Source organism: Sus scrofa, chromosome 1 (genome assembly GCF_000003025.6).
Source record: "Sus scrofa isolate TJ Tabasco breed Duroc chromosome 1, Sscrofa11.1, whole genome shotgun sequence".
Classification (NCBI taxonomy): domain Eukaryota; kingdom Metazoa; phylum Chordata; class Mammalia; order Artiodactyla; family Suidae; genus Sus; species Sus scrofa.
The window spans coordinates 196,033,865-196,053,247 of NC_010443.5; the positions used below are offsets into that span (position 1 = coordinate 196,033,865).

Below are 19,383 nucleotides of genomic sequence, written 5' to 3' on the forward strand. Positions count from 1 at the left end.
TTGAAACCACTATTGGCTTAGCCAATAATTCCTCATACAGGATACCCATCTATTACTCTCAGATCTGGGCTGTCTTTGCCAGAGGAAATCATACAATTTATGGCAATGGTTCCCTAACGTGCTTTTGTATAAACATAGACACCTTTTTAGCAAATGTAATATTACATAGAAGATGATGTGTTAACTAAATAAAATCGCTCTGATTGAAGTTGGGATGAGGGGAGGCATAGGGCCCAGAGACCATCAGGCAGTCTACACCCTCATGAGCCTATGCATGGTCCCTCCATGGAGCCCCCAGAGCTTTATAACACAAGTGTGAAAGCAACCAGCCTCTAGTCTAATGGGAGATTCACAGAATATTGGGTATACTCAGGTAATTAGTTTGGATACAAATACTAAAGAGCAGCAATAAGCTGAGGACACAGCCTCTCAGATTTGAACATGCCACAGAGCCACTAAATAACAAAGGAAGCCCAAGAGAAAGATTGTAGGGGGCAGTGGTGGGCCGCAGTCCTCAGTCTATTCAATTTCAGTTGACTGTGGCTCTTGAGGTCGATAAGGAAGATGGTGACAGGAAAGCCTAAGACACAGAGCCAGAAGTCACACCATGTTGAAAGACGCCTTTTGATACAGAGCATTTTGGACATTCCCACTATTTCATGACTCTAAAGAAAAGCCATGCCTCTTTTCTTTATTAATAATAGCTTTTCTTTACTAACAATGAGTGTGTGTATGACACTCTAACCCCATTTCTGATACTTACACTCATCCCTCACACTTGTCTGAATCCTCAGGGTTAAGACTAAGTGATGAGAGGAGATCCAAGGATAAGAGGAAAGCATTTGTTTTGGATATAACTAGATTATAATATGGCAGCATCAGAAGACCTAAATTAGCTCCTCTATCTCACTTTCCATGAGGTCCCTTCTGGTTTACAGTCAATGATCCTGTGACTGAAACCATTATTTTTTTTCTTTCAGTTCCCACAATAAAAGGGAACTTGCACAACTGAGTTTATGTTTAAAGACAATAACTAGCAGATGTTAAAACCAAACAACCAAATCTTTCTCTGTGTGTATACACACACACACACACACACACACACTCACATTCACACACAGATAAAATATATGGTATATCATTAAGAAGCATCTCTAGTTAACTCTAGTGGCTGTATCTTTTTAAATGTTTTTATGGGTATCCAAATTTTTTCACATGAATATGAGTTATTTTTGTAATAACAAAAATATACATTTTAAGGAAGCTAAAGCAAATGCCATAATTTGAAACTACTCAGAATTTTAATCTGTAGTTTTTATTCTCAAACTTTAAAAATCAACTGAATACAGTGAAAGAAAACATTTCTCACTGTCTAGCCTGGTCTTATTTCAATAAGCCATTTGCATGTCCCAATAAAAATGTCCAAGGAAGGCACTGTCTCTGCAATCTCTTTTCACACATTAACTAATATCTTTACAGTAATAAATATTTTATGTGCTAAAAATAGATAGCAGTCTTGATAAATATAGGTCCTTTATATTTATTTTTATCCTGATAGGTGATAATGATTTAAGAATAAAAACATCAACAAAGAGTATCTCTAAAATTACAAAACTAATATGTAATGGTCCTTTTAGAACATTCAGAATATAAATTATTTTAAAATATATCTCCTCATCATGAAATCCTTCTTTAAACACCAGATCAGGCCTATCCGAACACAGTGAGAAGGGTGAAATGGCTAGAAAGGAACATTATTACTCTTGTTAACATTTTGATGTATATCCTTTTTTTCCCCAGAACAAATATAGAGAGAAACTATAGAAACCAACATAAACATAATTTTTCCCGACTATAAAAACCAAATACAATTTCATATCTTGACTTTTTACTTAATCTTATAATATTTCATATCTTATAGCATTGATTTATATTGCCAAATTTCTGTCTAAAAACTTATAGTGTATGAGAATGAACGTTTCACCAACCCCAGTCATGTATAATTAAGTATTCTCACTTGCCTTTTAATCTTTGCTAATACGCTAATTTGATAAAGAAAAAATAGTATCTTATTTTTTGCTTTTTTGTGTTTTTGTTTGTTTGTTGTTGTTCTCTTTAGTGCTGCACCTGTGGCATATGCTTCCCAGACTAGCGGTCAAATCAGAGCTGCAACTGCCGGCCTACACCACAGCTACAGCAAAGTGGGGTTGAGCCACATCTGCGACCTACATCACAGCTCACAGCAATGATGGATCCCCAACACACTGAGAGAGACCAGGAATCAAACCAGCATCCTCATGGATGTTAGTCAGGTTTGTAACCTGCTAAGAAGAAAAATGGTATCTTATTTTGATTTAATCTCAGTTTAGAGGGCAAACTTTTCTACATGCTTATTAGCCATTTGTATTCCCTCCTTTTATGAATTATTTCTTCCTCTTTTATATTGACGTTTTGATATTTTTCTATGAATTTCAATGAGCTTCTTTTATGGAAATACTTTAATCTCTTATATGCCATATTTGTTGCATGTATTTGCATTTTGCTCTTTGCCTTTTAATTTTGCTTATTGTTAGATTAACATTTTACATATTTATGTGGCTACATTGTTGATTTTTATTCTTATGGTTTCTTCCATTGTTTTTAAACCTAAAAAGGCCTTTTCCATATGAAAAGTCAATCCTTCATTTCTATCCTCTTTTGATGGCTTGATTTTTTTAACATTTACTATTTAATCCATTTGTAATTTACTTTGGTGTATAGTAACAGATGGGTTTTTTAAACAGTTCTTTTTTCCAAACCAAAAACTAATTTTCCCAGAACTATTATTCCTTTCCCCACTGATTTGTGTCCTTTATAGGATATTAAAATTTTATATAAACACAGGTCTGGTTCTGACCTTCCGAGTCTGTTGATGTGTGTCCATACTCTTGGACTGTATTCCACCATTATTACATTATTATATTCTATCTTTACATTTCATAGAACTATTCCCAAGACATTACTCTTTTTTTACAGAACCTTCTCAACCATTCTTCCTACTCATTCTTCAAGATAAAATCTGTAATTATTTTGTTAAGTTTTGAAAACAATATCTTTGGGGATTTTAATGAGAACTATTAGGAAGAAATGTTTAGAAATGTGATGAAAACTACAAAATTTTGCTCTGAAATACATAAAACTACAATAATTAAAATTATGTATTAATCTTGTAGAAGAAAACATTACAAAAATTTATCCTTTCCCCAAATCATCAGATTAGCAGAAATCTATTCATTTTTTCACTGTCTACTGTGGCTAGAGTCTGGACTAGGCTCTTTAAAAACTGCAGAAACCATGGATCACGTGTCCAAGATGAGAAAATTCTTCATGAGGAATGAGCAGGAGAGGCAATAGTAACTCATCTGGGTCTTTGTACATCTTTAGTGCTTACCCAAAACATGGAGGAAATATTTTACTGGGTGAATATTTGGAAAAGCCCCTTGAAGTGGATAATGGTGGGTAGAGTGGAAACTCCTGAAGCGGTACTCTAACAATACAGAACCTCTGCTAAGACTCCACAAGGGGCTGGATATCTAGCTGGCTTTCGTTTTGCCAAGTGGTATATGCAAAGAATAGTGAAAGTAGAATTGTCTGGAGTAGCAGAGGCAATGGGAGGCAGAGAAGAAAAATGAGGTAGCTGGGAGCTGGAGAGGAATTTAGCTAGAGCAACAGAGAGACATCTATTGCAAATTTAAGTTTTGCACACTATACCATACAATCAACTTCTTTGACCCACCAAAAACTGTTACTTGCTGACACTACAGAGCTGGATTATTTTACCTTTGTTTGACATCTCAGAGTGCTAAGTCTTGCTTCAAAATGGATGTTGGTAAGAAGAGGCTGGCTGAAGACCATGCAGTCCAATCTGGGCTCTATAGTACAGTGCTGGAGGCAGAAATCCCTCCCACAACTAGCCCCAAATTGGCTGATCTGGCAGCACCTAACCACATGCTTTCATCTTGCCATGCTTTCATCTCTGCTGCCTGCTGTCAGAAACATCCCTCTGCATTTGAAAGTCTAATTCTAGTCAGAGGACCCTGATTGCTCCAGACTGAATCCGTCACTCTCCCCTGTGCCTTGCCCCTACTCCTATGGAAACTTTATTGCAGTTGAGTAGTTTAATCATGTGTATAAATAGTCTATACTCATTATATGTTGATTCCATATCCATGAATTTGCGAACACTTTATTTATAACCTCAAAATCATTATTCACATTGCTTTTGGGTCATTTGAACACCTGCACAGAACAGGGGAAACCCTAAGTAATCTGGTCCCAACTGAGGTGAAACAAGGTATCACTCTACTTGGCTTTCATACTGTTAAGCAGTGTCCTTTGGTATATTTGATGCCACTTTTTCACCTCTTTGTGTGCTTTTGGTTGACAATTTCACCATTTAAAATGCCCCCCCAACATAGTGTTGAAATGCTATCTGGTGTTCTAAGCACAAGGAAGTTTATGGAGAAAATATGTATTAGAACAGCTCTGTTCAGGCAGAAAGTTATAGTGCTGTTGGCCACAAGTCCCATGTAAATGAACCAGCCAAATACATTAAATGATTTATCTTTAAACAGAAACACACCCAAAACTGGGTTATATATTGATCAGTTGACAAAAATTTTGCAGCTTGCAGAAATCTAACCCCTTGTTTGTGGTTCATAGAACACAACTACTGTGAATAACAAGTATCTTACTATCTGTTGATCCGCAGCTCACACCCCAACAGTAACCTCCATAGCAGCACAGATTTTATTTTATTCATCTTTATGTTTGCTGGCCCAGTAATAGGCACAGAGTAGGAGCTCAAAAAATATTTATAAAATAGAATGGGCTAGGAAGGAATGAGATATGTTAAAATGGGATGGAACTGAGCAGAGTGGTACTTATACAGCTTATTAGAGACAGGGTTCTCATAGGAGCCACAGCTAGTGGCATAAGGATATAGAAGAGATAATGGGAGTTCCCGTTGTGGCGCAGTGGTTAACGAATCTGACTAGGAACCATGAGGTTGCAGATTCGATCCCTGGCCTTGCTCAGCGGGTTAACCATCTGCTCAGCGGGTTAACGATCCGGCGTTGCCGTGAGCTGTGGTGTAGGTCGCAGACGCGGCTCAAATCCTGCGTTGCTGTGGCTCTGGTGTAGGCTGGCGTCAACAGCTCCGATTAGACCCCTAGCCTGGGAGCCTCCATATGCCGCAGGAGCGGCCCAACAAATGGCAAAAGCCAAAAAAAAAAAAAAAGAAGAAGAGATAATGATTGCTAATATTTATGCAGTATTTTTTATGAACCTACACTTTGATAAGCATTCAACCTACTTACATCATGTAACAACTCTCTATTGTAGGTAACATTATTATCCCCAGGAGTTCCCTGGTGACTCAGTGGGTTAAAGATCTGGCATTGTCACTATTGTGGCTCTGGTCACTCCTGTGGCAGATGTTTGATCTCTGGCCCAAAAAATTCTACATGCACACAAGCACAGTCAAAGAATAAATAAATAAATAAATAAATAAATAAATAAATAAATAAACAAATAAATAAAATAAAAAATAAAAAAGCTTTCCTATAAAAAAATTATTACCCCCGTTTTGTAAGAAGGTGAAATGACTTGCCCAAGGTCACACAGCTATCACATTGCTGACTTGGGCTCCAGCTCAGATTCATCCACCCCCAGAGTCTGTGCTGATAACACTACCTGGTTAGGGTGGAAGGTAGGCTTCGTGGGGGGCCATGAGTTCCATAAGCCATGAGTTCCATTAGAAAGTGACCTCTAGGAGAGGAAGAGGGCCTCTAGCTGAAGTTAGCCTGAGTCACTGGCTCTCCCCAGCCTTAATGGGAAGACAGTGATGCAATTAATGGTGATTTTTTTTTTTCCCAGCTGGCAACAACACTGCTTTTTGTTTGATTCCAGAAGCAGCTGGCAGAATTTATATATTAGTCACATTGGAATCACACTCTGCTGACGGTTTATGTACTCTAGAGTCACTCAGTGGTCAGAGCTGTGTCTAGGACTGTCGTGAGATTACTACAGGCCTCCGAATATGGCCAAGCTTCTATAGCTGTCTTCTGTTCCTGGCTCCAGTTCCACACCTCTTGGCAGATGGTTTGTGTGAAAAGCACTGCTGACTCTGGGTATGAGATATACAGCAGGAAGGGGGCTGGCTGGGAGAACAAGGCAGCATAAAGCCAGCCCATGCTGCCAAAGGCCTTAGAAGCGCTTATAAGAGAAAGAAAGGAATTTATAAATGAGCAATTTGGGGGATCTTCAGAAGGTCTCTCCTTTGAGCCCTTCTGCTGGTGGAAAACAGCTGATCAACAGCCAATTGGTAAAGTCAACCCTAACTCTTCCATAGCCTCTCTAGGGCCAAAGACCCCAAATATCCTCACTCATGCATGGGTGGCAATGAGTGGGTAGAGAAAATTAGTAACAATATTAACATTTACCTGGGGTTTTCTAAATTCAAGTGTTGTTCTAAATGGTTTACATTAACTAATTCATTTACTACCCATCCCCCAAAAAAGCCCCAAGAAGTAGGCGCTATTATGATGCCTATTTAACAGATGAAGTCAAGTAAGTTGCACCACAGCACAAGTGGATGTAGTAGATCAAATTGTTGGCCCCAACTCTTCAAGCTTCCTTGCATCACACCCTCACTTTGGGCTCCTCATTGGCAGAGCATAGTTAGTTGCCAGACCTTGACATTGGGAGTAGCAGTGTACTAGTTCAGACTTAGGCCTTAAAAAGACTCACTTGTTTACTTGTTTCTACTTAGTTCTCTTGTGTTTCTAACATCACCATTAGTATAACACCCCCTGGGTAATCTGCTGATCCAAGAAGAATGAGATACATGTGAGCAGAGTCACCCAAACAACCCACACACTGGCAGTAAGAAGCTCTGCTGTGCCAGGTGCTGCAAACTGCAGCAGAACCTCAGGGCTGTGTTCAGCACAGATCAGCCAAGCCACAAATCACACAAAGACATGTGAGGAATAATAAATGTTGGTTTAGCCATTGGGTGTTGGGAGTGGTTTGTTACATAGCAACAACTAACCAACAAAATGATAAGACTGGAATGCAAGCCCAGGAAACCTGACCAAAAAGTACATGCATTAAGTTCTAATTTATATTCACTTCTGCACTTTCTATTAGAGTGAAGAAACAGCCTCCAATGAGCTGAGCGAGTCTGAGCAAAGTGCTGAACTCCCTAGGCCTAGGTGTCAGTATCTGTTAAATAAGCAAGTTGAATCAAATCAGCATTTGAGGTAGTGAACATTAACTCCACATGATACTCAATTAAAAAAAAGGATTTGATGATTCTCCTAGATTAATATTCTGTGAAGACAATTCCAAAACACTGAACTAGATAATCTTTTGAGCCTTTGACCATTCTAATACTCCTTACTACAGGTAACAGTGTGTGACTCCTCTGTCTACCTCTATTATCATGTATTGTGAAACAAAAATAATTCTCTAATTCAGGCAATTTGGGGACCACGTCCATGAGAAGGGGACAGTGTCTGTGATGGAAGTGGTCCTTCCCTACTTCCTTCAAGTATCCTCCTAGCACCTGGAGCCAAGAACGGCAGAGAGGACCTTACCCCTTCTACCAGATCACCCTATAATCAAGCTTACAGAAAAGCATATGGAGACAGGAACCTTCCATGACATGGGACATCACTTAGAAAGGAATCTATGCTTACTTACTCCACTTCCTCACCTCCCCCTTACTCTTCAAACCAAGCCTTGCCCATCCACTAAAAGCGCTTTGCAATAATGTCTAATTGCCAGCCTCTCTGCTGCCTGACTCTATAAATTTTGATGACGTTGAAACTCTCTCCTTCTCTGGCTTGTCTCTGAATGCCTTCAGTTTCCTCTTCCTCTACCCATATCACCCCTTGACACAGGTGCTCCCAGATCTACCCTCTATCCTCTTCTTGGGCAATCGCCTTTCCTCACACAGCTTCATCCCTTATCCCGTCAGCTCTCACAGTTCTCTAGCCCTGCCCACTCAGCCAACCTCAAACCAAGACATCTTCTTCCCAGCCCATCCTCCCAGTTTTATTCCCTGTACCCTAGAATGTAGTCACACAGAACTACTGCACAAACATTTCTTAAACTCCTCATGTCTTATTTTTCATGCTTTTCCCTCTGCCTAGAATGTCTCTCCTCCTCACTTTGGTTCCCAATTTTCCACAAAGTATAATCCTACTACTCCTTCTCAAATATAACCCTCTTGGTGAGACTCCTATTTTCTTCCAGGATGTCTCCCTCCAGCCCTGATGCTCCCAATGTCCACTGTCTGCCTCTAACAGAGCAGAGCTGCTCATCTACCAGACTAAAAGCCACATGAGGTCAGATTCCTCCCTTAACCATGCTTGTAACTCCAATGCCTAGCAGATTCCCAGAACATACAAAGGGGTCCATAAATGTTATCTTGAATGACAGCATAGAACAAACCTATCTGTCCCTCCACTGGTAGGCATTGCCCACTAGTTTGCTGGATGACAGCTGTGCCTTTTTTGAGAAATGCTCAATATACCCAAAGAGGTAAATGTATTAATTACATGCCCAAATTACTTGTCTAATTTTCATTTGAATGCACAAAACACAGGGTTCTAAAAAGGATTAGCTCCTTCAGTCTTTTAGAACAGTGTCTCTCAAACTGAATTTATACATCATTTTCATGATTCTTGCTGAGTGTACATGAGACCTGTACAATTATGCTATTAACCATTCTCTTTGAATTAACACTCTTATTTATATAATTCCAGAATATTCATGAAATTACATGATTGATATACACATATATGATATACACATATATCTCTATACACAATATAGAGATAATGTAACAATTAAAAACATTCTTCCAAGCCCCACATAGAACCATCTTTCAGGCTAGCAGGATTATATGTCACACACTTAGGGAAGCACTGGGTCAGAACATTTAATCCAATACAAAACCATTTATTTAAATTTATTAAAGTGTTTCTCTCCCTGCAAGCATAGTATGTCTGGTGCTGAGAATATGAATTGCCAAATACAGCCCATAGCCTAGTGGACAAACCATCAAGTAAACTATAAACTATAATTTAATATTCTAAGTGTGATGGCAAACACAAGCACAAGGGTGCCTGTATCCAACACCTCTTGGGCACCAATACAAATCTTCCCCATTCCAGTGCTTTTTTTTTTGGGGGGGGGGTCTTTTTGCCATTTCTTGGGCTGCTCCCGCGGCATATGGAGTTTCCCAGGCCAGGGGTCTAATCGGAGCTATAGCTGCCAGCCCATGCCAGAGCCACAGCAACGCAGGATCCAAGCCACGTCCACGACCCACACCACAGCTCATGGCAATGCCGGATCATTAACCCGCTGAGCAAGGGCAGGGATCGAACCCGCAACCTCATAGTTCCTAGTCGGATTCGTTAACCACTGCACCATGACGGGAACTCCTCCAGTGCTTCTCTACCTGCATCCTCAGCCACTCCTGAGCAGGCCTCCAGCAGCCCTGAACGGGTGTAGTCTCACAGTAGCTCACCCAGAGCCCATGGGAGGAGATCTTACTTTCTCCCTGGGACTTTCTCTGGCACAACAGCATAGGACACCAGCAGTAACTTATTAGCTTCTTACATCTCTATGACCCTTGAACGAAGAGGAGGAGAGCAATGGATGAAAGCTTCCCCTTTTCCTTCCTAGGTGAATAGTTCTGAGTCTCATTTTATAAGGTTCCTCAGATGGTCTGAAGCACCAGGTGTTTGTAGCAGCAGCCAACGCAATAATACATGCTGTGGGCTTCTGTACCCCTAGTCCCTCACTCTTGCTGCCTGGGATCATTTCCCAAACAGTCTAATTGCACACATGCCTTTGCCTCAGGCCACATTTTTTTTGGTGGAATTCAGGTGAAAGCAGGGCCCTAATCCACACAAGAAGGTCTGCGAAGAATTCTTGGAAGAAATGACACTTCAGCTAAACCTCAAAGCACAAAGTCAAATAGGTGAAGAAGAGAAAGTGAAGAGGGCATTCTGGGCAGCAGAAGAGACAGCATACACAAATGCTTGGAGGCTTGAGGGTGTAGGTTTGGGGACCAAAAAGAGCCTAGTATAACTGGAATATACCCGTGCTGTACTGTGAGGGGCTGGGAAGAGCCTGGTGAGGTAGGCAAAGCCCAGCCCTGAAAACCTGCTGGCCACAACTAACTACGACCACCAACTTGCACTTTGATTCCAGTGGTAACAATGATTAGTGAAATAGGTGGGTATTTAAATGACACCAGAAAATTAAAAAGTGCTTTCCAGATTCAAGAAGCGCTAGACACAAAGAGGAAGTGAGACTAAGAGCAGGAGGACTTACAGGAAAGATGGTGGTAAAAGGGGGCAGAGCTATTGTCACACACACCTGCATACACATATACTCCAGGATGGGTGCAAAAATCCAGTAATGAGTTTGGTCTGAAGTGAAGCATGCTGCACTTTGAGTTGACAATTCCACAGTAAATGTTCAAGAACTAGGAATTAATAGGTTTGGGAAAGATAAGGTGGAAACAATCTAGGGCAAAGCAACTCAGAGTCTGAATGGTCAAGACCTATGAAAAGAAATTGGGAGATGGTAGGAGAAAAATCAGGAGCATCATCCTGCCAGCTGGTAGGGCCATGGGAAGGAATTCCTCCAACAGACACTCCAGATTTTTAGCAAAATTCCAAGAATGCACAGCTCTCAGTTTTTTCTCTCCTTGTCCTTAAGACAAGGCCAGGCTTAGGGCACCAATGTTGAGTTATACCAATAGAAGTTGGGGAGCTCCATCTGCATGGAATATGAGTTGCCATCCCTCATGGTTGGAGATGTGCTTTGAAAAGACTGGCATAAAGAGACATAAGTGCCCCCAAATTTATATATAAGGAAACAGTTTGGAACATCTGATTTTTATTGAGTGCTCGTCATGTACTCACGCCACACTAAGTACTTTTAAGTAGTATCTTTTAAAAATCTTTCCCCCAAACTATGTGAAAAAGTATTGTTATCTGTTTCATTTTCTGGGAACAAACCTGAGGTGACCATGAAACATCAGTTGGAAGACAGCACACTGAAGCATTTTTTTAAAGAGCCCAGGATTTGGGTTCAATTAATTCTCAGTTTAACTCTTGCCTCCATCATTCCTACTGAGATTGTGTGGTCACTCAGGACTATTCATTTTCAAGAGACAGAAAACAACTCAAAATAGAACAAACGAAGTGGATCCCATAACAGGGAGGGGTCTCTCATATAAAACCATTGGACCCAGGGCTCAAACAACTTCACAGTGCCTGTCTGGGTTCTGTTCCATCTGTCACGGTCCTCATTCTCTCCTACCAAAGATCAACTTCCTTCAAGTGCCCAAGGAAGCTGGTAGCTCCAGGTATACAGCAACCTCACTAAAGAAAGAGGACATCTTGCTCATCAATTCCCAGAGAGGAGTCTACCTGGCCCTGCTCCTTCACCTGAACCAAGTGTTGTCATCAGATGAACATGTGCTCTGACCAGTGACAGACAGTCCCACAGTGGACAGAACATAGAGGCTTTTGAAAAATAGGCATGTCAGGTAGTCCAAAATAATGAATATCCACTACATTTTAACCTTAGGTCACTCAACTTCTGTGAGCCTCAATTTCACCATCTATTAAAAAGAACAAACAATAATGGTACAAGATCATTGTGAGGTACTACAAATCATGTTAAACACTTGGCACATAGAGACATGTTCAGCCTATGGCAGTCATTTTTGTTATTACTGGTACTATTATTGTTTTGCAGTTGTTTTTGACACAGGGATCGGAATTCAAAGCCCATCCCAGATTCCCAGATGTCTGAAGTACTCCTGTCCCCAGGGTGGAGTCCTCTTTGGCTCTGGAGCCAGACGCCTTGCACAACCCAGGCGCTATGTGCCAAGGTTAAGCTGGTTCACCATCTGACCGCTGGAGCAGTGAGTACCCCCCTGGCCCGGCAATGTCAATACTGCCTTCCTGACTCCGCCCACTGTATCTGAAGGCAAGTGGCCCGGCATTGTCTTCCAGCGCTCCCCCCAGGAAGCATGATATCACCCTCTAACAAAAGCGGGAAAGCTGACAGATCTGCTGAGATGGGTGTGACTGCCATATACACCTCACTGGTCAAGCCCCAGGCAGGGGGCTGTGACCAGCAGAAAGCCAACAGTGCCTCCAACAGTGCCCCTCAGGTTGCTGCCTGATGGGCTCCTTTGGCTCATGTTTAGGTTTGTTCTCTTTGCTCCATGTGTTCCATGGTAGACACAGCACAGCAAGGCGAGAATATCCCCGCTCTCACCACCAGCTGTGTTAAAAAGAGTCAGGACTCTGCTCATCTGGCAGATCCCTGTCTCCACACCTGCCCCTGCAGTCTTTGGGAAGGGATAGCAGGAGGAAGATGGTCAGGACAAAGGAGGCCTTGGGGGAGGGATGTAGAGGCAAGCAGGCAAGGCTCGGTCTGAAAAATGCTCTGCATGTGTAATGCAAGTAAGGAATACACTGGCTAGACCGGTGGGAATTGGGTTATCAGTTTAAAATTCAGAAATAAGGGAGGCAACTTTAGACATTCCCTTTCCTGAAGGCTGGGAGTGATGCCAGCTGATCCTCTGACATCCCTTCCAGCTCTGGCTTCGTAAAGCTATCAGTGCAGCTGGCTCTCTGTAAAACCACACACCTGCAGTCTGGGCCCCCACACCAAGCCCAGAGGCTGTCACTCTGCTGTCCCCATCTTACCTTCTTTAAACTCTCTCCCTCCTTAGCTACCACAACACTGATACTCTGATATCCTAGGAGAGGAATCTGATTGGATTTGCTTCTCCTACCAACTCCCTGACTGCTTCTTCATAGAACTTTTGGCTATGTGATTTTCCTCATCCTCTCACTTAAATCTTGGTAGACATCCATGCCCATGGCTTAGTTTACCATCAACAGAGATTTCTATGTCTCAATCCCTTGTTCAATTCTTTTCCTCTGAGCCCCAGAGAGCAAAATTTTGCTAACTATCCCCCTTTAACGTGAAATTCAAAATCAATATTTACAAAATAATGATTTGCTTCATCCCAGCCCATCGCCAACCTGTTCCTTGTGCCATGATTCACCACTACCCAAGCCAGAAGCCTGGAGCAATGCTTATCCTCTCCCTTTCTCACAACCTCCAATATACAACCAATCACCAAAGCCCTACAGTTTCACCTCCTAAACACTTCCAATTCCTCTCTTCAACCAGGCCTTCCTGGAGTGTTGGGAAGCCAAATTGGTCCAGGCCTACAGTCTCTGGCACATCAATCCATGCTCTACACCATTATCAGAGTGGATTTTCCAAGTCATAAATCAGAAATGATAGAATAAACACCATACTAAGTTCCTACATTGTACACAAAGAGGTACAAATAACTTAAGATAGCCTATGGGGCCCTTCCTGATCTGAACCCAACCTAAATTCAATACCTCCCCTCACATTCCAGACTTATTCAACCTCCCAGAGCTTGCCCCACTGTTTCATACCCCCTGCTCCCTCTGATGGGAAGTTCTTTCTTCCCTTTTCCTTTTCATCTTCTTAGTGTTAAAATCATTTGGCCATGAGTAATTCATCAACTGCACAAGTCGTTATTTTTGGCAATAATCATTACTATTTAGTAGTTCTTGCAAAGTGAGGAAAATTAAACCTACAGATTATTTTCAAATACTAAATTTTATTCATACTAAATTTAGCAATTAATGAAATTGACATTATGTTTTTAGACATTTACGTTTATTTTGATTTTTAAATTCTATTTTTTACTGTTGGAGTAAATAATATAATACAGATTATATAAAACCTAGCTTTTTCCTTTAGGTGTGAAACACAAAAGATATACTCATGAAAGTGGGTTTAATCAGGTCTTTACCTAATATTAAGTATTACAGTGGTCCTCAGAACAACACTTCTCTTTTGATTACATCAGCTTCGTTTACTAAGAGTTCTTACTGGCTGGCTACTTTCTTTACCTGCAATTATCACACTTGATGCTTATACTATCTCTGGGCAAAAAGCATTCTCAAAGGTAAAAGATGAGAAAACCGTGCTTTAGAGGAACAAAATAACTTGCCTATGGTCACCTAACTTGAGCTTCACAATCTGTACTCCTAACTCCTCCCACCTTCTTGATGAGCTCCACCTCATAGAGCAGTGGCTTCAAAAGAGAGTCATCATAGCACAAGGGCGTGTGCTTTTTCTTCTCCTAAGGCATGTTGATTATGTTATAATTCAGTGTAAAGTGACTACTTCTGGGTCCACATTCAGAAAACACATCCAGTTTGATTTCAGTGAGCAAAGATCTTGGGGGCTTTTCTGAACCCTTCCCCTTACCTGCTAAGTAATCAGTAAGGATCCACAGATAGTAGAAAAGGATCCTCTTTTCACATTCCTAAAGACTATGGATCACCCAACCTATGCCTGAACCCTCCCCAGTGTGGGAGCTCACTTCTTATAGGGACAGTGATCCAGTTTTCAGAAAGTTTCATCACTAAAGCCAAAATTTTCTTTTATGCAACTCCCTCCACCCCTGGATGCTAGACCTGGCAAAATACAATGTCAACCTCTGGTGTCTTCTATATGAAAACCCATAAAAACATTGCTCCTTCACCTCTCCTTCCCTAAGACAAGGTTTCTAAAGCACTTACCTTCCTGCTTGCCCACTATATTTGCTGTCAAATTTCTTAATGTCTTCAGCATTCAATGTTTGTGCTCTGAGCAGTAGATTAAAGTGATTACCATCTCTAATTTGGACTTTTAAGTTTTTACTAATGCAAACTGTTACAGCTTATGTATTACCTTTTTAACAAGTAAAGCACATGTTGGCTCTTGTGAATTTTGTGAATCACCAAAACTTGGACATCATTCACTAGAACTGTCAACAAACAAGGTCTCTCTCACATTGAACATACATAGTCTATTTACTGAACCCCAAAGCATAACTTGACATTTATCTGTTTTGAAATGGTATCTTTTGGATTTGGTCCACCCTTTCAGCCTAGAAAAATCTATTTTAATCTTGATTTTAAACTCTAATCAGTAAATCATCTACAAGGGATAAGCTGGTGACACAATCACACACATATTTTTTTTAGGAATAGAGCCTCAGGAGATGGACCAATAGTGTCAGAAAAATTGGGAGTCTACTCCTCTGAATGTCTCAGAGGATAGAGCATAGCCTTCTGTGATGAACTTGGAACAATCCTTCTCTCCTGGAGGGATGTCTTAGAAGCATTAGACTCTTGCAGGAAGCTCTCCCAGGGTAGGGCCAAAAGGGAAATGCTGAGACCTCCCAACAAAGACAATGCTTAGGAGGGAGCAACTGTGAAGAAACCAAAACTCCTTCCCTCTGAGAATAATTTTCAGGTGTCTCTGATCCCAGCTTCTAGACCTCCACCCTTGATTACTCAGACTTGACATTAGCCCTCCAAGATCAAGCCTAATGAGGAGGTCCATCTGGGACCACTCCCCTGACCTTATAACTGAATTTCCTCTGCCACACTAGGCAAGATATCTTTGAATACAGGTTGTTACTTAAAATGTCAAAAGAGACAGGAAGGAGGCATGAAGGCATGCTGCTAGAGACTTCCCACTGGATCAGTGATGCGCATAAAGGATGTACTCTATCAGAGTATCAAAGCAAAAAGAGTGGTTTGTTTTGTTTTATTGTATGTACAACAGTTTAGAGAGAGAGGCCTGGTTTGAAGAGAATGGGAGAGTAGGGAAAATCTCGTATGGTTATCAGAACTTATTTGTGAGCTGGTATTACCCATGATTCTCAACTGGGAGAGAAATGTACCAGAATCTAGGTGGATGTGAGGGAACCCTTCTAAAAACTACATCCCTTCTCTAACCCTGTTATGGGTTAGCATCTGCCATCCAGAGTTACCTTCAATGAGGAAAATGTGACATCTTCGCAGTTCTATTTGTTCATAAAAAAGTAATGAGGAACAAGCCACTGGACTAGAGAGAAAGACTTAAGTCATGAGCCCCTTGCCCCTTTACTGAGTCTATAAACAGAGTTTGATTTGAAGAATGGGATCCTATGCCATAGACATAAACATGCTGGATTCTTGTTGTTGCAGTTATCAACCTTTGGTGTTCATGTTCACACAGGCTTAGATGGCAAATATAAGTTAGGACTTAGTATAATAGACCTACTCCAGAAACCAGCTTTACTGGGTTACCCTTTCTTTTGAACAAGAGCATGAAAATTCTCTCCCTGGGCCTCTCCCTGCTGAAGTTAGCACTCTGCTTTCAGGGAACTAATGTTTAGATACAGAGTAACTATTTTGTTACAGATTTTTTTTTTTAATTTTAGGACAGCTTTTCTAAACCTGTATTGCAAAGTGCTACAATATAGTCACTATGCAGAAAAAAGATGAATTAAAATTCTGTGTATGTTTATTATTTAACCTAAAAAGTATGCAACTGTAGGTCCCTGGGTTTGCATTACTATAATACTCGGTATAGAATCAGTTCCAGATTTCACATCACTGATAAATGTCACACAGAAAAAAAGCTAATTGAAAATTGAATTATGATAATTATTTGGTCTAAAGGTGCATATTGTTGGAGAAATCAACACAATTTCTACATTAATATAATCAATTTCTATGTAAGTACTGAAAGTATCTCATATGATCTTTCATTTTCAGCAGCTTATATTACATATTCTTAGTCTTAAAAAATATTGTTAAATCCTCAATATAATTGATTGTTGAAAACAAACTGAAGAGCTATAAACAAATCACATGTAAGTCTGTTATCTCATTGGATTAATTTTTCAATGTTTAATAATAACTACAAAATATAAAAATATCAAATAATAAAAAGTAGATACTTATGTATACTTGAATCAAATTCCATTAATATAGCCCATACCACCAAGTTCAGTAGATTTTCTCAAATTCATTTCTTATATCAATTCTACTCTTATTACAATAATTAGAATGCTTTCAAACTGAAGTGGGGGAGATTGATGGCCATTATAATTGTGATTTGTATTTCATGTTTTAGTATCACCATAGGCATCCCGTAGGGTGAGGGAACTACGAGACACGCCGCCATCTAGAGAATCTGAGCAACAGAAACCCCAAATAAAAAACATTCAGGCCAACCATTCCTTAAACCCACAAGTTTTGATATTCTCCTTTGCCCAGTGATCTGGGTAACTGCCTAAACTTTTCTTCATTGAGCCAATAAAGACTGTATGAAGTAATATAGGCCAAATATATTTTTTTAAATAAGACAAAAATTATATAGTGCTATTCTACCTGACCCCAACTATAAGAAAAAAACAAAAAGTCTAGCATTTGCCTGCTTTAATTAAAATAGAATGCAAATACAAAGTCCTTATAGAAAAGCATTTCATTCTTAAAAATGACAATCTGTACAATGCCTTAAGTGGGCTCCCATAATTCCCAGCATAATTTTTTTTTTTAATGACCGAAGATTTTCTTTGAAGCAGGTAAAGCCAGGTTTCTCATTTTTTATAGAATAAGAAAAAATCCAGAATGAGGAACAGTAAAATAATGTACCAGAGCAAGCACAGCTCTTAAAATAAGGTGACCTACTCAGTGCTCACAGAGTCATGGTAACACAGGGGGCAATAACCCAGAAGAGGAACTCTAGAAAAATCAGTTCACACCACAAGGACTTTTCAGGTCAGTCTTTATGTATGTTAAATGGAGAATCGAAGAGAAACAGCGCTTGTGTCACAGCTGCCTCTTGTTAACCAGCACTAAGCCTTGGTGAGAGAGCCCAGAATTACTAACTCTTTAAAAAAAAAAAAAAGGAAAGAAAGAAAGGAAATAATAAAACCAAACCTTACCAGAAAGGAGCAAGCTGACTCCATAGAGAACTAAGCCGACTATAGAGTCCATGTTTCCCCAAATCTCTCCATCCAGTTTCCACAGATGTGCATGAGGTCCCAAGGATCTTTCAAACACGCAGAGTTTTCTGACTTTCCATCCGCATGTTCTCCTAGATCTTGTTTACAAGTCAGAGGCAAGAAGGAACAGCACAGAAGCGGCTGTCACAGTCTCATTTCTGTATGAGCACAGGGAGTTTTAAGTTCCTTTTTCCTGTTTCCTTTGTAGATTAGGATGGGAAAGGCTGTATCTTAAAGGCATTTGGTATCAGCAGGACTGGGGGCACTGTAAGCCCTATCCATCTTGCAATTCATCAAAACACTTATCTATTGCCGTTTCTTCTGCTGCTGCTTTTGCTGCTGTTGCAGGGGTAGAGGAATTTTGTTGGAAGTGTGGGTCCTGGTCAGCACTTTCAGAAACAATAGGGGTATCCTCTCTTAGGCGGGAAACTGAGAATAACAAGCCCTCCACCTATGTATGGTATGCACTGATGACCGGCCCTCTAACAGCTCTCCCGGGTTTACTTAGGAGCCCTGACAGAAGGGGCTTTTGGGTGTGGGGAGCAGTTTTGGCTTTTGTTTTCTTGCTTTAACCACATGGTTTGAATTGGGAAGAGAAGTTTTCATGATGAGAGAACATAACCCAAAAAGCAATTAATTTGGGTAATTACCAGTGAGGTCAATGCTCAACGCGGCCACAAAGACCAGATTCCAAAGCTGTTGGCCTGTTTTCTTTCACACAGATGGCTTATTCGTTGGCCACGAGCCCAAAAATATCCATGCTACTGGCTATAGAGTTAATTTTGTGTTAACAATTCATCTGAAGATGATCTAATTTCTTAAAGAACTTGGCAAAGAAGAGTTTTAGTAATACTAGAGGGATTCCATGGTTACTGGCCAACTCAATTTTAGAAGAAAATTACACCTCCAATTTTAAAATAACCTGTGCGAAAACCAAGTACTATAAGTGATTAGATTGGGATAAAAATATTATCCATAAGAGCAGAGAGAGTACATAGGCCAAAATCATACCTACAATGAGACTGGAGATCCTAAATTTATCCAGATTTTAATTTCACCAAAATACAGATAATGACTTTAGCATATATACCGATACTCCAGTTATCGTCCACCTTCGTGCCTGAGGTAAGACTTGTCTGCTCCTCTTCCTACTCACCACAGGAAAAGGCAGCTGCTGCTAGTGTTGCCTAATTTCTATCTCAGGTTTTATCACATCAGCAATGATGTCGCGAACCAATTGATGTTTCCAGGCAGCTGGGGTAGAAAAGACCAGGCTGTTTTTTCAAGCAAACCTGGGTTCAAATCCTGACTAACTCAGCCATGTATGTGGCCTAGCATGACTTACTGAAACTTTGAGTCTCAGCCTTAGCAGCTGTAAAATGGCAATAATATCTCCATCAAGAGGATTTCTGAGAGGATTA

At 40.4% G+C, this 19,383-nt stretch overlaps 1 protein-coding gene across 3 annotated transcripts in view; it reads right to left on the minus strand.

Annotated features, from left to right (window-relative positions):
* The window catches only part of TEK (TEK receptor tyrosine kinase), a 114,118-nt gene extending 95,688 nt beyond the window's left edge, over positions 1–18,430 (minus strand). For 2 of the 3 annotated variants that reach the window (XM_021062678.1, XM_021062669.1), the window contains exon 1: positions 17,903–18,427. In XM_021062678.1, coding sequence (XP_020918337.1) covers positions 17,903–17,954 — 52 coding nt within the window. In that variant the 5' untranslated portion in view covers positions 17,955–18,427. Of the gene's footprint in view, positions 1–17,902 lie in introns of all 3 variants that reach the window. The other variant, XM_021062688.1, reaches the window with a different exon arrangement.